The 24168-nt window shown below is 51.6% G+C and overlaps 1 protein-coding gene across 1 annotated transcript in view; it reads right to left on the bottom strand.

Moving 5' to 3' along the window:
- LOC122922422 (RNA-binding protein Nova-2-like) overlaps positions 1–20035 on the bottom strand; it is a 52226-nt gene extending 32191 nt beyond the window's left edge. The window contains exons 1-2 of the mRNA XM_044273023.1: positions 19733–20035; positions 4447–4593 (exon numbers count right to left, since the gene is read on the bottom strand). Of these exons, the coding sequence (XP_044128958.1) occupies positions 4447–4593; positions 19733–19883 (298 nt within the window). The 5' untranslated portion in view covers positions 19884–20035. The remainder of the gene's footprint in view (positions 1–4446; positions 4594–19732) is intronic.
- Between the last annotated feature and the right edge of the window lie 4133 nt (positions 20036–24168).

The following is a 24168-nucleotide window of genomic DNA, read 5'->3' as shown; positions in this document are numbered from 1 at the left end:
TTGTTGTTTCAGTTTTACATAACAAAGCATTTTTGAAAAAAATATGATTTTTTTTACTGTCTCCACATTCTGAAAGCCAAAGTTTTATTTATTTTTTGGGCGACTGTCTTGTGTAGGGGCTCATTTTTGGGGGGGAAGAGATGACGGTTTGAGTGGTACTATTATAGGGTGCATATGACTTTTTGATAATTTGCTATTGCACTTTTTGTGATGTAAGGTGACAAAAAATAGCTTTTTTTTACAGTTTTCATTTTTATTTTTTTACGGTGTTTACCTGAGGGGTTAGGTCATGTGATATTTTTATAGAAAAGGTTCTTACGGACGCGGCAATACCTAATATGTATACTTCTTCTTTTTATTTACTTAAGTTTTACACAATAACAGCATTTTTAAAACAAAACAATGTTTTAGTGTCTCCATATTCTGAGCCATATTTATTTTTATTTTTTGAGTGATTGTCTTAGGTAGGGGCTCATTTTTTGCGGGATGAGGTTACGGTTAGATTGGTACTATTTTGGTGGGCAAACTCCTTTTTGATCGCTTGGTGTTGTACTTTTTGTGATGTAAGGTCAGAAAAAAATGGTTTATTTAGCAGTTTTTATTTTTTTACGGTGTTCATCTGAGGGGTTAGGTCATGTGATATGATTATAGAGCCGGTCGATACGGATGCGGCGATACCTAATATTTATACTCCTTTTTTTTTTTTTTTTCCTTAATTTTTACAAATTTATTTTTACTTTTATTTGGGGAAAATGACGTTTTTATTTAATTTTTTTACTTGAAACTTTTAATTTGGGGGGCAAAACTTTATTTTTTTAAACATTTTTTTCACTTTATTTTTTGTCCCACTTTGTCTGAACTTTTGGGGGTCTGATCCCCTTTACAATGCCTTCCATTACTTCTGTATTGGAATGCATTGTCTGTATGTGTAATACAGTGCAATACACTTCCAGCTTCCTACCTGTGAGATCCGGGGGCTGGAGCTCACAGGCATCGGGCTGCCTTCCATGCCATCGGGTCCCTGTCACAGCAGCACCGATCCCCGCCCGACATCGCACGTGCCGCGGTCAGCGCTGTCCGCGGCACATGAAGGGTTAATCGCTGATTTCACCGATGCCGGCGCATGCAGCAGGGGTCCCGCAAAGAAATTACGTACATGTACGTCATGGGTCCTTAAGGGGTTAATGGATAGGTGTGGATGGGGGATGCGAGGATAAACAAAGAGACATACACACAGTGCCTCCCCCCGCCCCCCAATAGACAGCCTGTCACAAACAGATCCTTGTTCTTTACATTAAAGGGGTTCTGCACTCTGTCCTCTGGATAGATCATCAGCTTCTGATCGGCAGGGGTCCGACACCCGGGACCCCCGCCGATCAGCTGTTCGAGAAGGCAGCGGCACTCCAGCAGCGGCACTCCAGCAGCGCTGCGGCCTTCTCGCTGTTTACTGCTGGCCCAGTGACATCCCCATTCAAGTAAACAGAGCTTAGCCCCACCCAGGCCATTGACACTAGTCGTGACGTCACTGGGCCAGCGATAAACAGCGAGAGGGCCGCAGCGCTGCTGGAGTGCCGCTGCCTTCTCAAACAGCTGATCGGCGGGGGTCCCAGGTGTCGGAACCCCGCCGATCAGATGCTGATGATCTGAGGCGATATGGCCTCAAATCTATATTGCGATATAATTTTAAGCATGTGCGATATTCCGGGGGGGGGGGGGAGGGATTAAACCTTTTTTTTTTTTTTTTTTTAACTTTTTATTTAATAACTATAAGCCTCCTTAGTGGCTAGAACCCTTGTCCTGTTCCCCCTGATAGAGCTCTACCAGGGTGAATAGGACCTCACACTCTCCCTGCTGTCCTGTGCATAGTGCACACAGCAGCAGGGAGGTTACCATGGCAGCCAGGGCTTCAGTAGAGTCTGATAGAGCTCTATTAGGGTGAATAGGACCTCACACTCTCCCTGCTGTCCTGTGCATAGTACACACTGTAGCAGGGAGGTTACCATGGCAGCCAGGGCTTCAGTAGAGTCTGATAGAGATCTACCAGGGTGAATAGGACCTCACACTCTCCCTGCTGTCCTGTGCATAGTACACACTGTAGCAGGGAGGTTACCATGGCAGCCAGGGCTTCAGTAGAGTCTGATAGAGCTCTATTAGGGTGAATAGGACCTCACACTCTCCCTGCTGTCCTGTGCATAGTACACACTGTAGCAGGGAGGTTACCATGGCAGCCAGGGCTTCAGTAGAGTCTGATAGAGCTCTATCAGGGTGAATAGGACCTCACACTCTCCCTGCTGCCCTGTGCATAGTGCACACAGCAGCAGGGAGGTTACCATGGCAGCCAGGGCTTCAGTAGAGTCTGATAGAGCTCTATTAGGGTGAATAGGACCTCACACTCTCCCTGCTGTCCTGTGCATAGTACACACTGTAGCAGGGAGGTTACCATGGCAGCCAGGGCTTCAGTAGAGTCTGATAGAGATCTACCAGGGTGAATAGGACCTCACACTCTCCCTGCTGTCCTGTGCATAGTGCACACAGCAGCAGGGAGGTTACCATGGCAGCCAGGGCTTCAGTAGAGTCTGATAGAGTTCTATCAGGGTGAATAGGACCTCACACTCTCCCTGCTGTCCTGTGCATAGTACACACAGCAGCAGGGAGGTTACCATGGCAGCCAGGGCTTCAGTAGAGTCTGATAGAGTTCTATCAGGGTGAATAGGACCTCACACTCTCCCTGCTGTCCTGTGCATAGTACACACAGCAGCAGGGAGGTTACCATGGCAGCCAGGGCTTCAGTAGTGTCTGATAGAGCTCTATCAGGGTGAATAGGACCTCACACTCTCCCTGCTGTCCTGGGCATAGTACACATAGCAGCAGGGATGTTAACATGGCAGCCAGGGCTTCAGTAGAGTCTGATAGAGCTCTATCAGGGTGAATAGGACCTCACACTCTCCCTGCTGCCCTGTGCATAGTACACACAGCAGCAGGGAGGTTACCATGGCAGCCAGGGCTTCAGTAGAGTCTGATAGAGCTCTACCAGGGTGAATAGGACCTCACACTCTCCCTGCTGTCCTGTGCATAGTGCACACAGCAGCAGGGAGGTTACCATGGCAGCAAAGGCTTCAGTAGCGTCCTGGCTGCCATGGTAACCGATCGGAGCCCCGTGATTAAACTGCTGGGGCTCCAATTTGAAGCTGTCACCCTGGGGCCACTGCCACCAATGATTTAATCGTGTAGAGGGGAGGCCGCAATTAATTTAATACTTGGAGAGCGGCACATGCCATTTTCTACCCCGATATGGCTATATAAACGAAATCTCTATCGTTGGCCAAATTTCTATTGCATATCGTTTATATTGCCCACCCCTAGTTCACATACTTTTGCCACTTGTAGGCCTGAGATTGGAGCATTTTCCCAAGTACAATGTTTGTGACTCATTTGTCTGATTGGATTATCTTTATCTACTTTTATGACTTGTATTCAGAAATATAGAAAAGTCTTAATAGTTAACACACTTTAAAGCACCACTGTGTATGCATGAAAAAGCATATCCCGGGCTTACAGTGCACGACCCTCTGTAGATGGCCCAGTCTGAATATGTCCAATATGGACTATTACCAAAGGAGCTCCACCTCATAGACAGCCTTTCATTATAGGAGCTCTACCTCATAGACAGCCTATCCCCATAGGAGCTCTATCTCATAGACAGCCTATCCCCATAGGAGCTCTACCTCATACACAGCCTATCCCCATAGGAGCTCTGCCTCATAGACAGCCTATCCCCATAGGAGCTCTGCCTCATAGACAGCCTTTCATTATAGGAGCTCTACCTCATAGACAGCCTATCCCCATAGGAGCTCTACCTCATAGACAGCCTATCCCCATAGGAGCTCTACCTCATAGACAGCCTATCCCCATAGGAGCTCTACCTCATAGACAGCCTATCCCCATAGGAGCTCTACCTCATAGACAGCCTATCCCCATAGGAGCTCTACCTCATAGACAGCTTATCCCCATAGGCGCTCTACCTCATAGACAGCCTATCCCCATAGGAGCTCTACCTCATAGACAGCTTATCCCCATAGGGGCTCTACCGCATAGACAGGCTATCCCCATAGGACCTCTACCTCATAGACAGCTTATCCCCATAGGAACTCTACCTCATAAACAACCTATCCCCATAGGGCTCTGCCTCTTGGACAGCCTATCCCCATAGGAACTCTACCTCATAAACAACCTATCCCCATAGGGCTCTGCCTCTTGGACATGCCACCCCGTATCTCACAGACTGCTTCCTGGTACACTCATCTAGATTGTCAGCTCTTGGACTTAGCTCTCAGTTTCCCCTTGTTCTATCCCCATCTCTGTACCATTGAGTACCTCCTGCCGGAACCTTCCATGATGCACCATAACTTCCAGCAGACCTGCCATGTCCATGGCACAGACACTCACCTGGGTAGAAGTCTTTAGACTTGGACAGCTTGATGGTCGCCCCCGTCTCTCGCTGCAGCTGGACAATTGTTTGGCCGCCTTTACCGATGATGGAACCAGCGGCATAACTTGGTATGAGAACCTTCAGGAACAAATCGCCATCTTCTCCTGAAAAACACAAGTCTATGTCACATTGGACCACCACTGAGTCTTCAACGCTGGACTCGAAGTCCTGCAAACCTAAAGAGTCTAAGGGCGTCTTCACACACTGCAGATTATGATGCAGAAAATCCGTGGCATTCATCGGAATAAAGCGGCAAAGCACATGGAGATCGGTACCTGCCAGGTGGATGGAGCCGCCTGTGAAGGCGTCCTACGGAGGATCTGTCAGCCCTGCTGTGTGGTGTAGTATAGAGGTTCTGTCAGCTCTGCTGTGGGGTGTAGTATCGAGGTTCTGTCAGCTCTGCTGTGCGGTGTATATCGAGGTTCTGTCAGCTCTGCGGTGTGGTGTAGTATAGAGGATCTGTCAGCTCTGCTGTGCGGTGTAGTATCGAGATTCTGTCAGCTCTGCTGTGTGGTGTAGTATAGAGGTTCTGTCAGCTCTGCTGTGTGGTGTAGTATAGAGAATCTGTCAGCTCTGCTGTGCGGTGTATATCGAGGTTCTGTCAGCTCTGCTGTGTGGTGTAGTATAAAGGTTCTGTCAGCTCTGCTGTGCGGTGTAGTATCGAGATTCTGTCAGCTCTGCTGTGCTGTGTAGTATAAAGGTTCTGTCAGCTCTGCTGTGTGGTGTAGTATAGAGGTTCTGTCAGCTCTGCTGTGCGGTGTAGTATAGAGGATCTGTCAGCTCTGCGGTGTGGTGTAGTATAAAGGTTCTGTCAGCTCTGCTGTGCGGTGTAGTATGGAGGTTCTGTCAGCTCTGCGGTGTAGTATAGAGGTTCTGTCAGCTCTGCTGTGCGGTGTAGTATCGAGATTCTGTCAGCTCTGCTGTGTGGTGTAGTATAGAGGTTCTGTCAGCTCTGCTGTGTGGTGTAGTATAGAGAATCTGTCAGCTCTGCTGTGCGGTGTATATCGAGGTTCTGTCAGCTCTGCTGTGTGGTGTAGTATAAAGGTTCTGTCAGCTCTGCTGTGCGGTGTAGTATCGAGATTCTGTCAGCTCTGCTGTGCTGTGTAGTATAAAGGTTCTGTCAGCTCTGCTGTGTGGTGTAGTATAGAGGTTCTGTCAGCTCTGCTGTGCGGTGTAGTATAGAGGATCTGTCAGCTCTGCGGTGTGGTGTAGTATAAAGGTTCTGTCAGCTCTGCTGTGCGGTGTAGTATGGAGGTTCTGTCAGCTCTGCGGTGTAGTATAGAGGTTCTGTCAGCTCTGCTGTGTGGTGTAGTATAGAGGATCTGTCGGCTCTGCTGTGCGGTGTAGTATAGAGGTTCTGTCAGCTCTGCTGTGCGGTGTAGTATAGAGGATCTGTCAGCTCTGCGGTGTGGTGTAGTATAAAGGTTCTGTCAGCTCTGCTGTGCGGTGTAGTATAGAGGTTCTGTCAGCTCTGCTGTGCGGTGTAGTATCGAGATTCTGTCAGCTCTGCTGTGCTGTGTAGTATAAAGGTTCTGTCAGCTCTGCTGTGCGGTGTAGTATAAAGGTTCTGTCAGCTCTGCTGTGCGGTGTAGTATAGAGGTTCTGTCAGCTCTGCTGTGCGGTGTAGTATGGAGGTTCTGTCAGCTCTGCGGTGTAGTATAGAGGATCTGTCAGCTCTGCTGTGCGGTGTAGTATAGAGGTTCTGTCAGCTCTGCTGTGTGGTGTAGTATAGAGGTTCTGTCAGCTCTGCTGTGTGGTGTAGTATAGAGGTTCTGTCAGCTCTGCTGTGCGGTGTAGTATAGAGGTTCTGTCAGCTCTGCTGTGCGGTGTAGGATAGAGGTTCTGTCAGCTCTGCTGTGCGGTGTAGTATAGAGGTTCTGTCAGCTCTGCGGTGTAGTATAGAGGTTCTGTCAGCTCTGCTGTGCGGTGTATATCGAGGTTCCGTCAGCTCTGCTGTGCGGTGTAGTATAAAGGTTCTGTCAGCTCTGCTGTGCGGTGTAGTATCGAGATTCTGTCAGCTCTGCTGTGCTGTGTAGTATAGAGGATCTGTCAGCTCTGCTGTGTGGTGTAGTATAGAGGTTCTGTCAGCTCTGCTGTGCGGTGTAGTATAGAGGTTCTGTCAGCTCTGCTGTGCGGTGTAGTATAGAGGATCTGTCAGCTCTGCTGTGTGGTGTAGTATAGAGGTTCTGTCAGCTCTGCTGTGTGGTGTAGTATAGAGGTTCTGTCAGCTCTGCTGTGCGGTGTAGTATAGAGCAGTGTTTCCCAACCAGCGTGCCTCCAGCTGTTGCAAAACTACAACTCCCAGCATGCCCAGACAGCCTTTGGTTGTGCAGGCACGCTGGGAGTTGTAGTTTTGCAACAGCTGGAGGCACACTGGTTGGGAAACACTGGTATAGAGGATCTGTCAGCTCTGCGGTGTAGTATAGAGGTTCTGTCAGCTCTGCGGTGTGGTGTAGTATAAAGGTTCTGTCAGCTCTGCTGTGCGGTGTAGTATAGAGGTTCTGTCAGCTCTGCTGTGCGGTGTAGTATAGAGGATCTGTCAGCTCTGCGGTGTGGTGTAGTATAAAGGTTCTGTCAGCTCTGCTGTGCGGTGTAGTATAGAGGTTCTGTCAGCTCTGCTGTGTGGTGTAGTATCGAGATTCTGTCAGCTCTGCTGTGCTGTGTAGTATAAAGGTTCTGTCAGCTCTGCTGTGTGGTGTAGTATAGAGAATCTGTCAGCTCTGCTGTGTAGTATAAAGGTTCTGTCAGCTCTGCTGTGCGGTGTAGTATAAAGGTTCTGTCAGCTCTGCTGTGCGGTGTAGTATAGAGGATCTGTCAGCTCTGCTGTGCGGTGTAGTATAAAGGTTCTGTCAGCTCTGCTGTGCGGTGTAGTATAGAGGTTCTGTCAGCTCTGCTGTGCGGTGTAGTATGGAGGTTCTGTCAGCTCTGCGGTGTAGTGTAGAGGATCTGTCAGCTCTGCTGTGCGGTGTAGTATAGAGGTTCTGTCAGCTCTGCGGTGTAGTATAGAGGATCTGTCAGCTCTGCTGTGCGGTGTAGTATAGAGGTTCTGTCAGCTCTGCGGTGTGGTGTAGTATAAAGGTTCTGTCAGCTCTGCTGTGCGGTGTAGTATAGAGGTTCTGTCAGCTCTGCTGTGCGGTGTAGTATAGAGGATCTGTCAGCTCTGCGGTGTGGTGTAGTATAAAGGTTCTGTCAGCTCTGCTGTGCGGTGTAGTATAGAGGTTCTGTCAGCTCTGCTGTGTGGTGTAGTATCGAGATTCTGTCAGCTCTGCTGTGCTGTGTAGTATAAAGGTTCTGTCAGCTCTGCTGTGTGGTGTAGTATAGAGAATCTGTCAGCTCTGCTGTGTAGTATAAAGGTTCTGTCAGCTCTGCTGTGCGGTGTAGTATAAAGGTTCTGTCAGCTCTGCTGTGCGGTGTAGTATAGAGGATCTGTCAGCTCTGCTGTGCGGTGTAGTATAAAGGTTCTGTCAGCTCTGCTGTGCGGTGTAGTATAGAGGTTCTGTCAGCTCTGCTGTGCGGTGTAGTATGGAGGTTCTGTCAGCTCTGCGGTGTAGTATAGAGGATCTGTCAGCTCTGCTGTGCGGTGTAGTATAGAGGTTCTGTCAGCTCTGCGGTGTAGTATAGAGGATCTGTCAGCTCTGCTGTGCGGTGTAGTATAGAGGATCTGTCAGCTCTGCTGTGCGGTGTAGTATAGAGGATCTGTCGGCTCTCCTGTGTGGTGTAGTATAGAGGAGCTGTCAGCTCTGCTGTGCGGTGTAGTATAGAGGTTCTGTCAGCTCTGCTGTGCGGTGTAGTATGGAGGTTCTGTCAGCTCTGCGGTGTAGTATAAAGGTTCTGTCAGCTCTGCGGTGTAGTATAGAGGTTCTGTCAGCTCTGCGGTGTAGTATAGAGGATCTGTCAGCTCTGCTGTGCGGTGTAGTATAGAGGATCTGTCAGCTCTGCTGTGCGGTGTAGTATAAAGGTTCTGTCAGCTCTCCTGTGCGGTGTAGTATAGAGGATCTGTCGGCTCTGCTGTGCGGTGTAGTATAGAGGTTCTGTCAGCTCTCCTGTGTGGTGTAGTATAGAGGATCTGTCAGCCCTGCTGTGCGGTGTAGTATGGAGGTTCTGTCAGCTCTGCGGTGTAGTATGGAGGTTCTGTCAGCTCTGCTGTGTGGTGTAGTATAGAGGATCTGTCAGCTCTGCTGTGCGGTGTAGTATAGAGGTTCTGTCAGCTCTGCGGTGTAGTATAGAGGTTCTGTCAGCTCTGCTGTGTGGTGTAGTGCGGAGCATCTGTCAGCTCTGCTGTGCGGTGTAGTATAGAGGATCTGTCGGCTCTCCTGTGTGGTGTAGTGCGGAGCATCTGTCAGCTCTGCTGTGCAGTGTAGTATAGAGGTTCTGTCAGCTCTCCTGTGTGGTGTAGTATAGAGGATCTGTCAGCTCTGCTGTGCGGTGTAGTATAGAGAATCTGTCAGCTCTGCTGTGCGGTGTAGTATAGATGTTCTGTCAGCTCTGCTGTGCGGTGTAGTATAAAGGTTCTGTCAGCTCTGCTGTGCGGTGTAGTATGGAGGTTCTGTCAGCTCTGCTGTGCGGTGTAGTATTGAGGTTCTGTCAGCTCTGCGGTGTAGTATGGAGGTTTTGTCAGCTCTGCTGTGTGGTGTAGTATAGAGGATCTGTCAGCTCTGCTGTGCGGTGTAGTATAGAGGTTCTGTCAGCTCTGCTGTGTGGTGTAGTGCGGAGCATCTGTCAGCTCTGCTGTGCAGTGTAGTATAGAGGTTCTGTCAGCTCTGCTGTGTGGTGTAGTATAGAGGATCTGTCAGCTCTGCTGTGCGGTGTAGTATAAAGGTTCTGTCAGCCCTGCTGTGCGGAGTAGTATAGAGGTTCTGTCAGTTCTGCTGTGCGGTGTAGTATAAAGGTTCTGTCAGTTCTGCTGTGCGGTGTAGTATAAAGGTTCTGTCAGCTCTCCTGTGTGGTGTAGTATAGAGGTTCTGTCAGCTCTGCTGTGTGGTGTAGTATCGAGATTCTGTCAGCTCTGCTGTGCTGTGTAGTATAAAGGTTCTGTCAGCTCTGCTGTGTGGTGTAGTATAGAGAATCTGTCAGCTCTGCTGTGTAGTATAAAGGTTCTGTCAGCTCTGCTGTGCGGTGTAGTATAAAGGTTCTGTCAGCTCTGCTGTGCGGTGTAGTATAGAGGATCTGTCAGCTCTGCTGTGCGGTGTAGTATAAAGGTTCTGTCAGCTCTGCTGTGCGGTGTAGTATAGAGGTTCTGTCAGCTCTGCTGTGCGGTGTAGTATGGAGGTTCTGTCAGCTCTGCGGTGTAGTATAGAGGATCTGTCAGCTCTGCTGTGCGGTGTAGTATAGAGGTTCTGTCAGCTCTGCGGTGTAGTATAGAGGATCTGTCAGCTCTGCTGTGCGGTGTAGTATAGAGGATCTGTCAGCTCGGCTGTGCGGTGTAGTATAGAGGATCTGTCGGCTCTCCTGTGTGGTGTAGTATAGAGGAGCTGTCAGCTCTGCTGTGCGGTGTAGTATAGAGGTTCTGTCAGCTCTGCTGTGCGGTGTAGTATGGAGGTTCTGTCAGCTCTGCGGTGTAGTATAAAGGTTCTGTCAGCTCTGCGGTGTAGTATAGAGGTTCTGTCAGCTCTGCGGTGTAGTATAGAGGATCTGTCAGCTCTGCTGTGCGGTGTAGTATAGAGGATCTGTCAGCTCTGCTGTGCGGTGTAGTATAAAGGTTCTGTCAGCTCTCCTGTGCGGTGTAGTATAGAGGATCTGTCTGCTCTGCTGTGCGGTGTAGTATAGAGGTTCTGTCAGCTCTCCTGTGTGGTGTAGTATAGAGGATCTGTCAGCCCTGCTGTGCGGTGTAGTATGGAGGTTCTGTCAGCTCTGCGGTGTAGTATGGAGGTTCTGTCAGCTCTGCTGTGTGGTGTAGTATAGAGGATCTGTCAGCTCTGCTGTGCGGTGTAGTATAGAGGTTCTGTCAGCTCTGCGGTGTAGTATAGAGGTTCTGTCAGCTCTGCTGTGTGGTGTAGTATAGAGGATCTGTCAGCTCTGCTGTGCGGTGTAGTATAGAGGTTCTGTCAGCTCTGCGGTGTAGTATAGAGGTTCTGTCAGCTCTGCTGTGCGGTGTAGTATAGAGGATCTGTCGGCTCTCCTGTGTGGTGTAGTGCGGAGCATCTGTCAGCTCTGCTGTGCAGTGTAGTATAGAGGTTCTGTCAGCTCTCCTGTGTGGTGTAGTATAGAGGATCTGTCAGCTCTGCTGTGCGGTGTAGTATAGAGAATCTGTCAGCTCTGCTGTGCGGTGTAGTATAGATGTTCTGTCAGCTCTGCTGTGCGGTGTAGTATAAAGGTTCTGTCAGCTCTGCTGTGCGGTGTAGTATGGAGGTTCTGTCAGCTCTGCTGTGCGGTGTAGTATGGAGGTTCTGTCAGCTCTGCGGTGTAGTATGGAGGTTTTGTCAGCTCTGCTGTGTGGTGTAGTATAGAGGATCTGTCAGCTCTGCTGTGCGGTGTAGTATAGAGGTTCTGTCAGCTCTGCTGTGTGGTGTAGTGCGGAGCATCTGTCAGCTCTGCTGTGCAGTGTAGTATAGAGGTTCTGTCAGCTCTGCTGTGTGGTGTAGTATAGAGGATCTGTCAGCTCTGCTGTGCAGTGTAGTATAGAGGTTCTGTCAGCTCTGCTGTGCTGTGTAGTATCGAGATTCTGTCAGCTCTGCTGTGCGGTGTAGTATAAAGGTTCTGTCAGCCCTGCTGTGCGGAGTAGTATAGAGGTTCTGTCAGTTCTGCTGTGCGGTGTAGTATAAAGGTTCTGTCAGTTCTGCTGTGCGGTGTAGTATAAAGGTTCTGTCAGCTCTCCTGTGTGGTGTAGTATAGAGGTTCTGTCAGCTCTGCTGTGTGGTGTAGTATAGAGGTTCTGTCAGCTCTGCTGTGCGGTGTAGTATAGAGGTTCTGTCAGTTCTGCTGTGCGGTGTAGTATAGAGGATCTGTCAGCTCTGCTGTGTGGTGTAGTATAGAGGTTCTGTCAGCTCTGCTGTGCGGTGTAGTATAGAGGTTCTGTCAGCTCTGCTGTGCTGTGTAGTATCGAGATTCTGTCAGCCCTGCTGTGCGGTGTAGTATAGAGGATCTGTCAGCTCTGCTGTGTGGTGTAGTATAGAGGATCTGTCGGCTCTGCTGTGCGGTGTAGTATAGAGGATCTGTCAGCTCTGCTGTGTGGTGTAGTATAGAGGATCTGTCAGCTCTCCTGTGCGGAGTAGTATAGAGGTTCTGTCAGCTCTGCTGTGTGGTGTAGTATAGAGGATCTGTCAGCTCTGCTGTGCGGTGTAGTATAGAGGATCTGTCAGCTCTGCTGTGTGGTGTAGTATAGAGGATCTGTCAGCTCTCCTGTGTGGTGTAGTATAGAGGATCTGTCAGCTCTCCTGTGCGGTGTAGTATAGAGGATCTGTCAGCTCTGCTGTGTGGTGTAGTATAGAGGATCTGTCAGCTCTCCTGTGCGGTGTAGTATAGAGGATCTGTCAGCTCTGCTGTGTGGTGTAGTATAGAGGATCTGTCAGCTCTGCTGTGTGGTGTAGTATAAAGGTTCTGTCAGCCCTGCTGTGCGGAGTAGTATAGAGGTTCTGTCAGCTCTGCTGTGCGGTGTAGTATAAAGGTTCTGTCAGTTCTGCTGTGCGGTGTAGTATAAAGGTTCTGTCAGCTCTCCTGTGTGGTGTAGTATAGAGGTTCTGTCAGCTCTGCTGTGTGGTGTAGTATAGAGGTTCTGTCAGCTCTGCTGTGCGGTGTAGTATAGAGGTTCTGTCAGCTCTGCTGTGCGGTGTAGTATAGAGGATCTGTCAGCTCTCCTGTGTGGTGTAGTATAGAGGATCTGTCAGCTCTGCTGTGTGGTGTAGTATAGAGGTTCTGTCAGCTCTGCTGTGCGGTGTAGTATAGAGGTTCTGTCAGCTCTGCTGTGCGGTGTAGTATAGAGGTTCTGTCAGCTCTGCTGTACGGTGTAGTATAAAGGTTCTGTCAGCTCTGCTGTGTGGTGTAGTATAGAGGTTCTGTCAGCTCTGCTGTGCGGTGTAGTATAGAGGATCTGTCAGCTCTGCTGTGCGGTGTAGTATAGAGGATCTGTCAGCTCTGCTGTGTGGTGTAGTATAGAGGTTCTGTCAGCTCTGCTGTGCGGTGTAGTATAAAGGTTCTGTCAGCTCTCCTGTGTGGTGTAGTATAGAGGTTCTGTCAGCTCTGCTGTGTGGTGTAGTATAGAGGTTCTGTCAGCTCTGCTGTGCGGTGTAGTATAGAGGTTCTGTCAGCTCTGCTGTGCGGTGTAGTATAGAGGATCTGTCAGCTCTGCTGTGTGGTGTAGTATAGAGGTTCTGTCAGCTCTGCTGTGCGGTGTAGTATAGAGGTTCTGTCAGCTCTGCTGTGCGGTGTAGTATAGAGGTTCTGTCAGCTCTGCTGTACGGTGTAGTATAAAGGTTCTGTCAGCTCTGCTGTGTGGTGTAGTATAGAGGTTCTGTCAGCTCTGCTGTGCGGTGTAGTATAGAGGATCTGTCAGCTCTGCTGTGCGGTGTAGTATAGAGGATCTGTCAGCTCTGCTGTGCGGAGTAGTATAGAGGAAGCTATAGGTGAAGTGTATATTGTGGGTAGACATAGCCCTGTAAAACCCTTTACCATTAATCTTCTAATATTCTTCGACGGCCATTACTCCTCCTGTAGGCTCAGTAGATAATGGCGCGTGTGGTGTCAGCCGATAATGGCGCGTGTGGTGTCAGCCGATAATGGCGCGTGTAGTGTCAGCCGATAATGGCGCGTGCAGTGTCAGCCGATAATGGCGCGTGTGGTGTCAGCCGATAATGGCGCGTGTAGTGTCATCCGATAATGGCGCGTGTAGTGTCATCCGATAATGGCGCGTGTAGTGTCATCCGATAATGGCGCGTGTAGTGTCATCCGATAATGGCGCGTGTAGTGTCATCCGATAATGGCACGTGTAGTGTCGTCCGATAATGGCGCGTGTAGTGTCGTCCGATAATGGCGCGTGTAGTGTTGTCCGATAATGGCGCGTGTAGCCTTGTCCGATAATGGCGCGTGTAGTGTCGTCCGATAATGGCGCGTGTAGCCTTGTCCGATAATGGCGCGTGTAGCCTTAGCCAATAATGGCGGAGGTAGTGTCAGCCGATAATGACGTGTGTAGTGTCAGCCGATAATGGCGCGTGTAGTGTCAGCCGATAATGGGGCCTGTAGTGTCAGCCGATAATGGGGCCTGTAGTGTCAGTCGATAATGGCGCGTGTAGTGTCAGCCGATAATGGGGCCTGTAGTGTCAGCCGATAATGGGGCCTGTAGTGTCAGCCGATAATGGGGCCTGTAGTGTCACCCGATAATGGGGCCTGTAGTGTCAGCCGATAATGGGGCCTGTAGTGTCACCCGATAATGGCGCGTGCAGTGTCAGCCGATAATGGCGCCTGTAGTGTCAGCCGATAATGGCGCGTGCAGTGTCAGCCGGTAATGGCGCGTGCAGTGTCAGCCGGTAATGGCGCGTGCAGTGTCAGCCGATAATGGGGCCTGTAGTGTCAGCCGATAATGGCGCCTGTAGCCTTAGCTGATAATGGCGCGTGTAGTGTCAGCCGATAATGGCGCGTGTAGTGTCAGCCGATAATGGCGCGTGTAGTGTCAGCCGATAATGGCGCGTGTAGCCTTAGCTGATAATGGCGCGTGTAGTGTCAGCCGATAATTGCGCGTGTAGCCTTAGCTGATAATGGCGCCTGTAGTGTCAGCCGATAATGGCGCCTGTAGTGTCATCCGATAATGGCGCGTGCAGTGTCAGTCGATAATGGCGCGTGTAGTGTCATCCGATAATGGCGCGTGCAGTGTCATGCGACAATGGCGCGTGTAGTGTCATCCGATAATGGCGCGTGTAGCCTTGTCCGATAATGGCGCGTGTAGCCTTAGCCAATAATGGCGGAGGTAGTGTCAGCCGATAATGGCGCGTGTAGCCTTAGCTGATAATGGCGCGTGCAGTGTCAGCCGATAATGGGGCCTGTAGTGTCAGCCGATAATGGCGCCTGTAGCCTTAGCTGATAATGGCGCGTGTAGTGTCAGCCGATAATGGCGCGTGTAGTGTCAGCCGATAATGGCGCGTGTAGTGTCAGCCGATAATGGCGCGTGTAGCCTTAGCTGATAATGGCGCGTGTAGTGTCAGCCGATAATTGCGCGTGTAGCCTTAGCTGATAATGGCGCCTGTAGTGTCAGCCGATAATGGCGCCTGTAGTGTCAGCCGATAATGGCGTGTGCAGTGTAAGCCGATAATGGTGCCTGTAGTGTCAGCCGGTAATGGCGCGTGCAGTGTCAGCCGGTAATGGCGCGTGCAGTGTCAGCCGATAATGGCGCGTGCAGTGTCAGCCGATAATGGCGCGTGCAGTGTCAGCCGATAATGGCGCGTGCAGTGTCAGACGATAATGGCGCGTGCAGTGTCAGCCGATAATGGCGCGTGCAGTGTAAGCCGATAATGGCACCTGTAGTGTCAGCCGATAATGGCGCGTGCAGTGTCAGCCGGTAATGGCGCGTGCAGTGTCAGCCGATAATGGCGCGTGCAGTGTCAGCCGATAAGGCGCGTGCAGTGTCAGCCGATAATGGCGCGTGCAGTGTCAGCCGATAATGGCGCCTGTAGTGTCAGCCGATAATGGCGCCTGTAGCCTTAGCTGATAATGGCGCGTGTAGTGTCAGCCGATAATGGCGCGTGTAGTGTCAGCCGATAATGGCGCGTGTAGCCTTAGCCGATAATGGCGCCTGTAGTGTCAGCCGATAATGGCGCCTGTAGTGTCAGCCGATAATGGCGTGTGCAGTGTAAGCCGATAATGGTGCCTGTAGTGTCAGCCGGTAATGGCGCGTGCAGTGTCAGCCGGTAATGGCGCGTGCAGTGTCAGCCGGTAATGGCGCGTGCAGTGTCAGCCGGTAATGGCGCGTGCAGTGTCAGCCGATAATGGCGCGTGCAGTGTCAGCCGATAATGGCGCGTGCAGTGTCAGCCGATAATGGCGCGTGCAGTGTCAGCCGATAATGGCACCTGTAGCCTTAGCTGATAATGGCGCTTGCAGTGTCAGCCGATAATGGGGCCTGTAGTGTCAGCCGATAATGGCGCGTGTAGCGTCAGCCGATAATGGCGCGTGCAGTGTCAGCCGATAATGGCGCGTGCAGTGTCAGCCGATAATGACGCGTGCAGCGTCAGCCGATAATGGCGCGTGCAGCGTCAGCCGGTAATGGCGCGTGCAGCGTCAGCCGGTAATGGCGCGTGCAGTGTCAGCCGCTAATGGCGCGTGCAGTGTCAGCCGGTAATGGCGCGTGCAGTGTCAGCCGATAATGGCGCGTGCAGTGTCAGCCGATAATGGCGCGTGTAGTGTCAGCCGATAATGGCGCCTGTAGCCTTAGCTGATAATGGCGCGTGTAGTGTCAGCCGATAATGGCGCGTGTAGTGTCAGCCGATAATGGCGCGTGTAGCCTTAGCTGATAATGGCGCGTGTAGTGTCAGCCGATAATGGCGCGTGCAGTGTCAGCCGGTAATGGCGCGTGCAGTGTCAGCCGATAATGGCGCGTGCAGTGTCAGCCGATAAGGCGCGTGCAGTGTCAGCCGATAATGGCGCGTGCAGTGTCAGCCGATAATGGCGCCTGTAGTGTCAGCCGATAATGGCGCCTGTAGTGTCAGCCGATAATGGCGTGTGCAGTGTAAGCCGATAATGGTGCCTGTAGTGTCAGCCGGTAATGGCGCGTGCAGTGTAAGCCGATAATGGTGCCTGTAGCCTTAGCTGATAATGGCGCGTGTAGTGTCAGCCGATAATGGCGCGTGCAGTGTCAGCCGATAATGGCGCGTGTAGCGTCAGCCGATAATGGCGCGTGCAGTGTCAGCCGATAATGGCGCGTGCAGCGTCAGCCGATAATGACGCGTGCAGCGTCAGCCGATAATGGCGCGTGCAGCGTCAGCCGGTAATGGCGCGTGCAGCGTCAGCCGGTAATGGCGCGTGCAGTGTCAGCCGCTAATGGCGCGTGCAGTGTCAGCCGGTAATGGCGCGTGCAGTGTCAGCCGATAATGGCGCGTGCAGTGTCAGCCGATAATGGCGCGTGTAGTGTCAGCCGATAATGGCGCATGCAGTGTCAGCCGGTAATGGCGCGTGCAGTGTCAGCCGATAATGGCGCGTGCAGTGTCAGCCGATAAGGCGCGTGCAGTGTCAGCCGATAATGGCACCTGTAGTGTCAGCCGATAATGGCGCGTGCAGTGTCAGCCGGTAATGGCGCGTGCAGTGTCAGCCGATAATGGCGCGTGCAGTGTCAGCCGATAAGGCGCGTGCAGTGTCAGCCGATAATGGCGCGTGCAGTGTCAGCCGATAATGGCGCCTGTAGTGTCAGCCGATAATGGCGCCTGTAGTGTCAGCCGATAATGGCGTGTGCAGTGTAAGCCGATAATGGTGCCTGTAGTGTCAGCCGGTAATGGCGCGTGCAGTGTAAGCCGATAATGGTGCCTGTAGCCTTAGCTGATAATGGCGCGTGTAGTGTCAGCCGATAATGGCGCGTGTAGTGTCAGCCGATAATGGCGCGTGTAGCCTTAGCCGATAATGGCGCCTGTAGTGTCAGCCGATAATGGCGCCTGTAGTGTCAGCCGATAATGGCGTGTGCAGTGTAAGCCGATAATGGTGCCTGTAGTGTCAGCCGGTAATGGCGCGTGCAGTGTCAGCCGATAATGGCGCGTGTAGCCTTAGCCGATAATGGCGCCTGTAGTGTCAGCCGATAATGGCGCCTGTAGTGTCAGCCGATAATGGCGTGTGCAGTGTAAGCCGATAATGGGGCCTGTAGTGTCAGCCGGTAATGGCGCGTGCAGTGTCAGCCGGTAATGGCGCGTGCAGTGTCAGCCGGTAATGGCGCGTGCAGTGTCAGCCGGTAATGGCGCGTGCAGTGTCAGCCGATAATGGCGCGTGCAGTGTCAGCCGATAATGGCGCGTGCAGTGTCAGCCGATAATGGCGCGTGCAGTGTCAGCCGATAATGGCACCTGTAGCCTTAGCTGATAATGGCGCGTGCAGTGTCAGCCGATAATGGGGCCTGTAGTGTCAGCCGATAATGGCGCGTGTAGCGTCAGCCGATAATGGCGCGTGCAGTGTCAGCCGATAATGGCGCGTGCAGTGTCAGCCGATAATGACGCGTGCAGCGTCAGCCGATAATGGCGCGTGCAGCGTCAGCCGCTAATGGCGCGTGCAGCGTCAGCCGGTAATGGCGCGTGCAGTGTCAGCCGCTAATGGCGCGTGCAGTGTCAGCCGGTAATGGCGCGTGCAGTGTCAGCCGATAATGGCGCGTGCAGTGTCAGCCGATAATGGCGCGTGTAGCGTCAGCCGATAATGGCGCGTGCAGTGTCAGCCGATAATGGCGCGTGCAGTGTCAGCCGATAATGACGCGTGCAGCGTCAGCCGGTAATGGCGCGTGTAGCGTCAGCCGATAATGGCGCGTGTAGCGTCAGCCGGTAATGGCGCGTGTAGCGTCAGCCGGTAATGGCGCGTGCCGCGTCAGCCGGTAATGGCGCGTGCAGTGTCAGCCGATAATGGCGCGTGTAGCGTCAGCCGATAATGGCGCGTGCAGCGTCAGCCGGTAATGGCGCGTGCAGCGTCAGCCGGTAATGGCGCGTGCAGCGTCAGCCGATAATGGCGCGTGCAGTGTCAGCCGATAATGGCGCGTGCAGTGTCAGCCGATAATGACGCGTGCAGTGTCAGCCGATAATGGCGCGTGCAGTGTCAGCCGATAATGGCGCGTGCAGTGTCAGCCGATAATGACGCGTGCAGTGTCAGCCGATAATGGCGCGTGTAGCGTCAGCCGATAATGGCGCGTGCAGCGTCAGCCGGTAATGGCGCGTGCAGTGTCAGCCGATAATGGCGCGTGCAGTGTCAGCCGATAATGGCGCGTGCAGTGTCAGCCGGTAATACCGTGTACGTGTTTTGGACAGTATGATGGGTCACATTTTTGCCATTTTCAGTCGATTGTCGCCTTTATCTTTTGTGAAAATACAACTTAAAGGGGTTGTCAAACATCAGAAAACCATGGCTTCTTCCTTCTAGAACAGCGCCACCTAGGCCGCAGGTGTGGTATTGCGTTCACGTCTGTGGAGCTGCAGCACCAGCCACAATCCATGGACAATGGTCTTGTTGCTACTTGATGAAAGCAGATGTTTTTTTTTTCTGGATTAGGTCCGGATGCGTTTCGGGTGCGTTCTGGGAAAATCGCGCGATTCTACAAGCATGCTCAGTGAGTTTTGTCTGCGATTGCATGGCGCTGTTCAGTTTTTTCCGCGCGAGTGCAATGTGTTTTAATGTTTTTTGCACGCGTGTGAAAAAACGGATTGTTTACTAGAAACATCTATGAGCAACCATCCATGAAAATCGCACTTGCTTGCGGATGTAATGCGTTTTTCACACAGCCCCATTTACTTCAATAGGGCCAGTGGTGCGAGAAAAACGCAGAATATAGAACCTGCTGCGATTTTCACGCAACGCACAAGTGATGCGTGAAAAACAACGCTGAAGTACACAGCCCCATTGAAATGAATGGGTCCGGATTCAGCGCGGCTGCTATGCGTTCATGTCACGCATTGCACCTGCGCAGAAAACTCGCTCGTGTGAAAGGGACCTAAATGTTCATCTAGACCGTGCAGGACGATACTATAATGGGTGATGGAGGGCCCTCTGCCCGTCATCTCACCCTTCAGTCCACCTCTCACAAGCCCATTGTAGGGTCTGGACTTTGTGTCCCGTCATCTTATCACTGTGCAGTATCTGCCTGCTGGGGGGTTCAAGGCGATAGATGGCGGTTCTATTTGTGGAGATTACAGTCCTGTGTGTGGACTGGTACTTCTCAGAGGCCGGAGCCAGTCTCAGCCCATATCATTCTCTGTGCTCACAAAAATGGAGGCTCGAAAAGGCTCCGTCGTCGTCTTAAACACAATGTGGATCTAAGGAGGCTTGCCTGAGCCCACCATCTCCAGATATCACAGTGAGGAGAACGGCCCGAGGGGCCTCACATCCTCACATCTTATGTAAGAGCATGAAATGCTATGGCTGAGGTGAACAAGGACGCAAGCCGTTAACCTCCACAGACAATAGACGGGTTAGTGAATGGAGATGCCATGGAGAAGGCCACACAAATCCGTGCATGATGGCAAGAGGTGACAGATCCTGGAGCAGAAACCGTATCTATGAGGCATACCAGGATCAATGTCATAAGGTCAGAGCTGCTGTCTCAGCCCCCCAGAATATAAGACCCCATCACCTTAATATCTGGACTGACCTGCTGTGTTGGACCTCTTGGTGCTGGAAGCCTCAGTTGGAGTCTCCAGGGGTCTCTTTCTTGAATCTGAAGCCTCGGTCTCCATCTGTGGGGTTTGCTGCTGTTGTGCAGGAGGATAAGGAGCATTCTGGTGAAGAGACCCTCCAGCCATTGTGGTCCTGAAGACAGTGGCTGAGGAATGGAGACTGGAGAGCAGAGTGGCGGTGGTGGGGGGTATCACAGTCCCATTAATGCAAAAGATCTCCTGGGCTGTAATAACGGCGGAGCCCCCGGTGTGTCCTCCCAGACTCTCTTATTGCTGTTTCTTCATATTATCCCTCCCCCACAGCTGAGGACAAAAAAATCATGGATTGAAAAGACAAAGGGAGGAAGGAAATGGGATGTGTGAGGGCTTATACTGAGGAGAGGATGAGAGGGGGAGGGGGCTGCAGGGAAGAGGGGATGTGAGAATTGGGGGGTTCAATCTGATCAGATGCTGGAATTAAGATGAGGGTATCAGTCCTGGATGAGGCATACAATTAGCATCTCTATAGAAAGGAGCTGGGGGCAGAGGGCCAGGAGCTGACGTCAGGATGCTGAGCTTGGAATTGGTCAGGAACAGCCCCCCTCCCCTCACACCCCCGGCCCCTGATAGGCAGAAACTCTCCTGGCTTTATTCTAAGGATGAGGATAAAACAGCAAGTGCATCCCACCACAAAAGCCGAGGAGGAGCAGCTCCAACCTCCTGCTGTAATCAGGCTTCTGAGCCTAGGCCAATGGTCTGAGGAGACACAGTGTGGAAGGAGGTCTCAATCTGAGAGGAGGTCATCATTTGTGGGGCACAGTGTGGAAGGAGGTCTGAGTCTGAGAGGAGGTCATCATTTGTGGGGACACAGTGTGGAAGGAGGTCTCAGTCTGAGAGGAGGTCATCATTTGTGGGGACACAGTGTGGAAGGAGGTCTCAGTCTGAGAGGAGGTCATCATTTGTGGGGACAATGTGTGGAAGGAGGTCTCACTCTGAGAGGAGGTCATCATTTGTGGGGACACAGTGTGGAAGGAGGTCTGAGTCTGAGAGGAGGTCATCATTTGTGGGGACACAGTGTGGAAGGAGGTCTCAGTCTGAGAGGAGGTCATCATTTGTGGGAACACAGTGTGGAAGGAGGTCTCAGTCTGAGAGGAGGTCATCATTTGTGGGGACACAGTGTGGAAGGAGGTCTGAGTCTGAGAGGAGGTCATCATTTGTGGGGACACAGTGTGGAAGGAGGTCTGAGTCTGAGAGGAGGTCATCATTTGTGGGGACACAGTGTGGAAGGAGGTCTCACTCTGAGAGGAGGTCATCATTTGTGGGGACACAGTGTGGAAGGAGGTCTCTGTCTGAGGGGAGGTCATCATTTGTGGGGACACAGTGTGGAAGGAGGTCTGAGTCTGAGAGGAGGTCATCATTTGTGGGGACACAGTGTGGAAGGAGGTCTGAGTCTGAGAGGAGGTCATCATTTGTGGGGACACAGTGTGGAAGGAGGTCTGAGAGGAGGTCATCGTTTGTGGTCACACAGTGTGGAAGGAGGTCTGAGTCTGAGAGGAGGTCATCATTTGTGGGGACACAGTGTGGATGGAGGTCTCAGTCTGAGAGGAGGTCATCATTTGTGGGGACACAGTGTGGAAGGAGGTCTCTGTCTGAGAGGAGGTCATCATTTGTGGGGACACAGTGTGGAAGGAGGTCTGAGTCTGAGAGGAGGTCATCATTTGTGAGGACCCAGTATAGAAGGAGGTCTCAGTCTGAGAGGAGGTCATCATTTGTGGTGACACAGTGTGGAAGGAGGTCTGAGTCTGAGAGGAGGTCATCATTTGTGAGGACCCAGTATAGAAGGAGGTCTCAGTCTGAGAGGAGGTCATCATTTGTGGGGACACAGTGTGGAAGGAGGTCTGAGTCTGAGAGGAGGTCATCATTTGTGGGGACACAGTGTGGAAGGAGGTCTCTGTCTGAGAGGAGGTCATCATTTGTGGGGACACAGTGTGGAAGGAGGTCTAACCCTAACACAATAGATGCAAGCATTATATATGGACTTAGCCCTCATTCTGATATAATAAAATCTGAGACTCTCAGACAATATATTTTGATCAAAACACATCTGTGCCCACCTACCCCCACCAAGGTGGTCTCAGTCAGACAGGTCCTACTCTATACCTACCTATGCTATTGGGAATCTATGTTCAGGAAAGCAGATCCTGCACATATTGTGGCTGCTTTTTCATAAATGCGCTCATACTTTATCCTGAGAGTAGCATTCTTGTTGCCCCTCCTATCAAACAGGTCGCCTTGATTAGGTGGTACATAAAGCTGTGCAGGTGCCCATGATTAGGTGGTACATATAGCTGTGCGGGCGCCCATGATTAGGTGGTACATATAGCTGTGCAGGCGCCCATGATTAGGTGGTACATAAAGCTGTGCAGGTGCCCATGATTAGGTGGTACATATAGCTGTGCGGGCGCCCATGATTAGGTGGTACATATAGCTGTGCAGGTGCCCATGATTAGGTGGTACATATAGCTGTGCGGGTGCCCATGATTAGGTGGTACATATAGCTGTGCGGGCGCCCATGATTAGGTGGTACATATAGCTGTGCGGGCGCCCATGATTAGGTGGTACATAAAGCTGTGCAGGTGCCCATGATTAGGTGGTACATATAGCTGTGCGGGCGCCCATGATTAGGTGGTACATATAGCTGTGCAGGCGCCCATGATTAGGTGGTACATATAGCTGTGCGGGCGCCCATGATTAGGTGGTACATATAGCTGTGCGGGCGCCCATGATTAGGTGGTACATAAAGCTGTGCAGGTGCCCATGATTAGGTGGTACATATAGCTGTGCGGGCGCCCATGATTAGGTGGTACATATAGCTGTGCGGGCGCCCATGATTAGGTGGTACATATAGCTGTGCGGGCCCCCATGATTAGGTAGTACGTATAGCTGTGTGGGCGCCCATGATTAGGTGGTACATATAGCTGTGCGGGCGCCCATGATCAGGTGATACATATCGCTGTGCGGGCGCCCATGATTAGGTGGTACATATAGCTGTGCGGGCTCCCATGATTAGGTGATACATATAGCTGTGTGGGCTCCCATGATTAGGTGGTACATATAGCTGTGCGGACCCCCATGATTAGGTGGTACATATAGCTGTGCGGGCGCCCATGATTAGGTGGTACATATAGCTGTGCGGGCCCCCATGATTAGGTAGTACGTATAGCTGTGCGGGCGCCCATGATTAGGTGGTACATATCGCTGTGTGGGCTCCCATGATTAGGTGGTACATATAGCTGTGCAGGCGCCCATGATTAGGTGGTACATATAGCTGTGCGGACCCCCATGATTAGGTGGTACATATAGCTGTGCGGGCGCCCATGATTAGGTGGTACATATCGCTGTGTGGGCTCCCATGATTAGGTGGTACATATAGCTGTGCAGGTGCCCATGATTAGGTGGTACATATAGCTGTGCGGGCGCCCATGATTAGGTGGTACATATAGCTGTGCAGGCGCCCATGATTAGGTGGTACATATAGCTGTGCGGGCGCCCATGATTAGGTGGTACATATAGCTGTGCGGGCGCCCATGATTAGGTGGTACATATAGCTGTGCAGGTGCCCATGATTAGGTGGTACATATAGCTGTGTGGGCGCCCATGATTAGGTGGTACATATAGCTGTGCAGGCGCCATGATTAGGTGGTACATATAGCTGTGCGGGCGCCCATGATTAGGTGGTACATATAGCTGTGCGGGCCCCCATGATTAGGTGGTACATATAGCTGTGCAGGTGCCCATGATTAGGTGGTACATATAGCTGTGCAGGCGCCCATGATTAGGTGGTACATATCGCTGTGCGGGCACCCATGATTAGGTGGTACATATAGCTGTGCAGGTGCCCATGATTAGGTGGTACATATAGCTGTGCGGGCTCCCATGATTAGGTGGTACATAAAGCTGTGCGGGCGCCCATGATTAGGTGGTACATATAGCTGTGCAGGCGCCCATGATTAGGTGGTACATATCGCTGTGCGGGCGCCCATGATTAGGTGGTACATATAGCTGTGCGGGCGCCCATGATTAGGTGGTACATATAGCTGTGCAGGCTCCCATGATTAGGTGGTACATATAGCTGTGCAGGCACTCATGATTAGGTGGTACATATAGCTGAGCGGGCACCCATGATTAGGTGGTACATATAGCTGTGCGGGCTCCCATGATTAGGTGGTACATATAGCTGTGCGGGCGCCCATGATTAGGTGGTACATATAGCTGTGCGGGCGCCCATGATTAGGTGGTACATATAGCTGTGCGGGCGCCCATGATTAGGTGGTACATATAGCTGTGCGGACCCCCATGATTAGGTGATACATATAGCTGTGCGGGCTCCCATGATTAGGTGGTACATATAGCTGAGCGGACCCCATGATTA

This window comes from Bufo gargarizans, unplaced genomic scaffold, assembly GCF_014858855.1.
Source record: "Bufo gargarizans isolate SCDJY-AF-19 unplaced genomic scaffold, ASM1485885v1 fragScaff_scaffold_347_pilon, whole genome shotgun sequence".
NCBI classification, from domain to species: domain Eukaryota; kingdom Metazoa; phylum Chordata; class Amphibia; order Anura; family Bufonidae; genus Bufo; species Bufo gargarizans.
The sequence above is the reverse complement of the archived record's forward strand: the minus strand, read 5'-3'. Positions and strand labels throughout refer to the sequence as shown.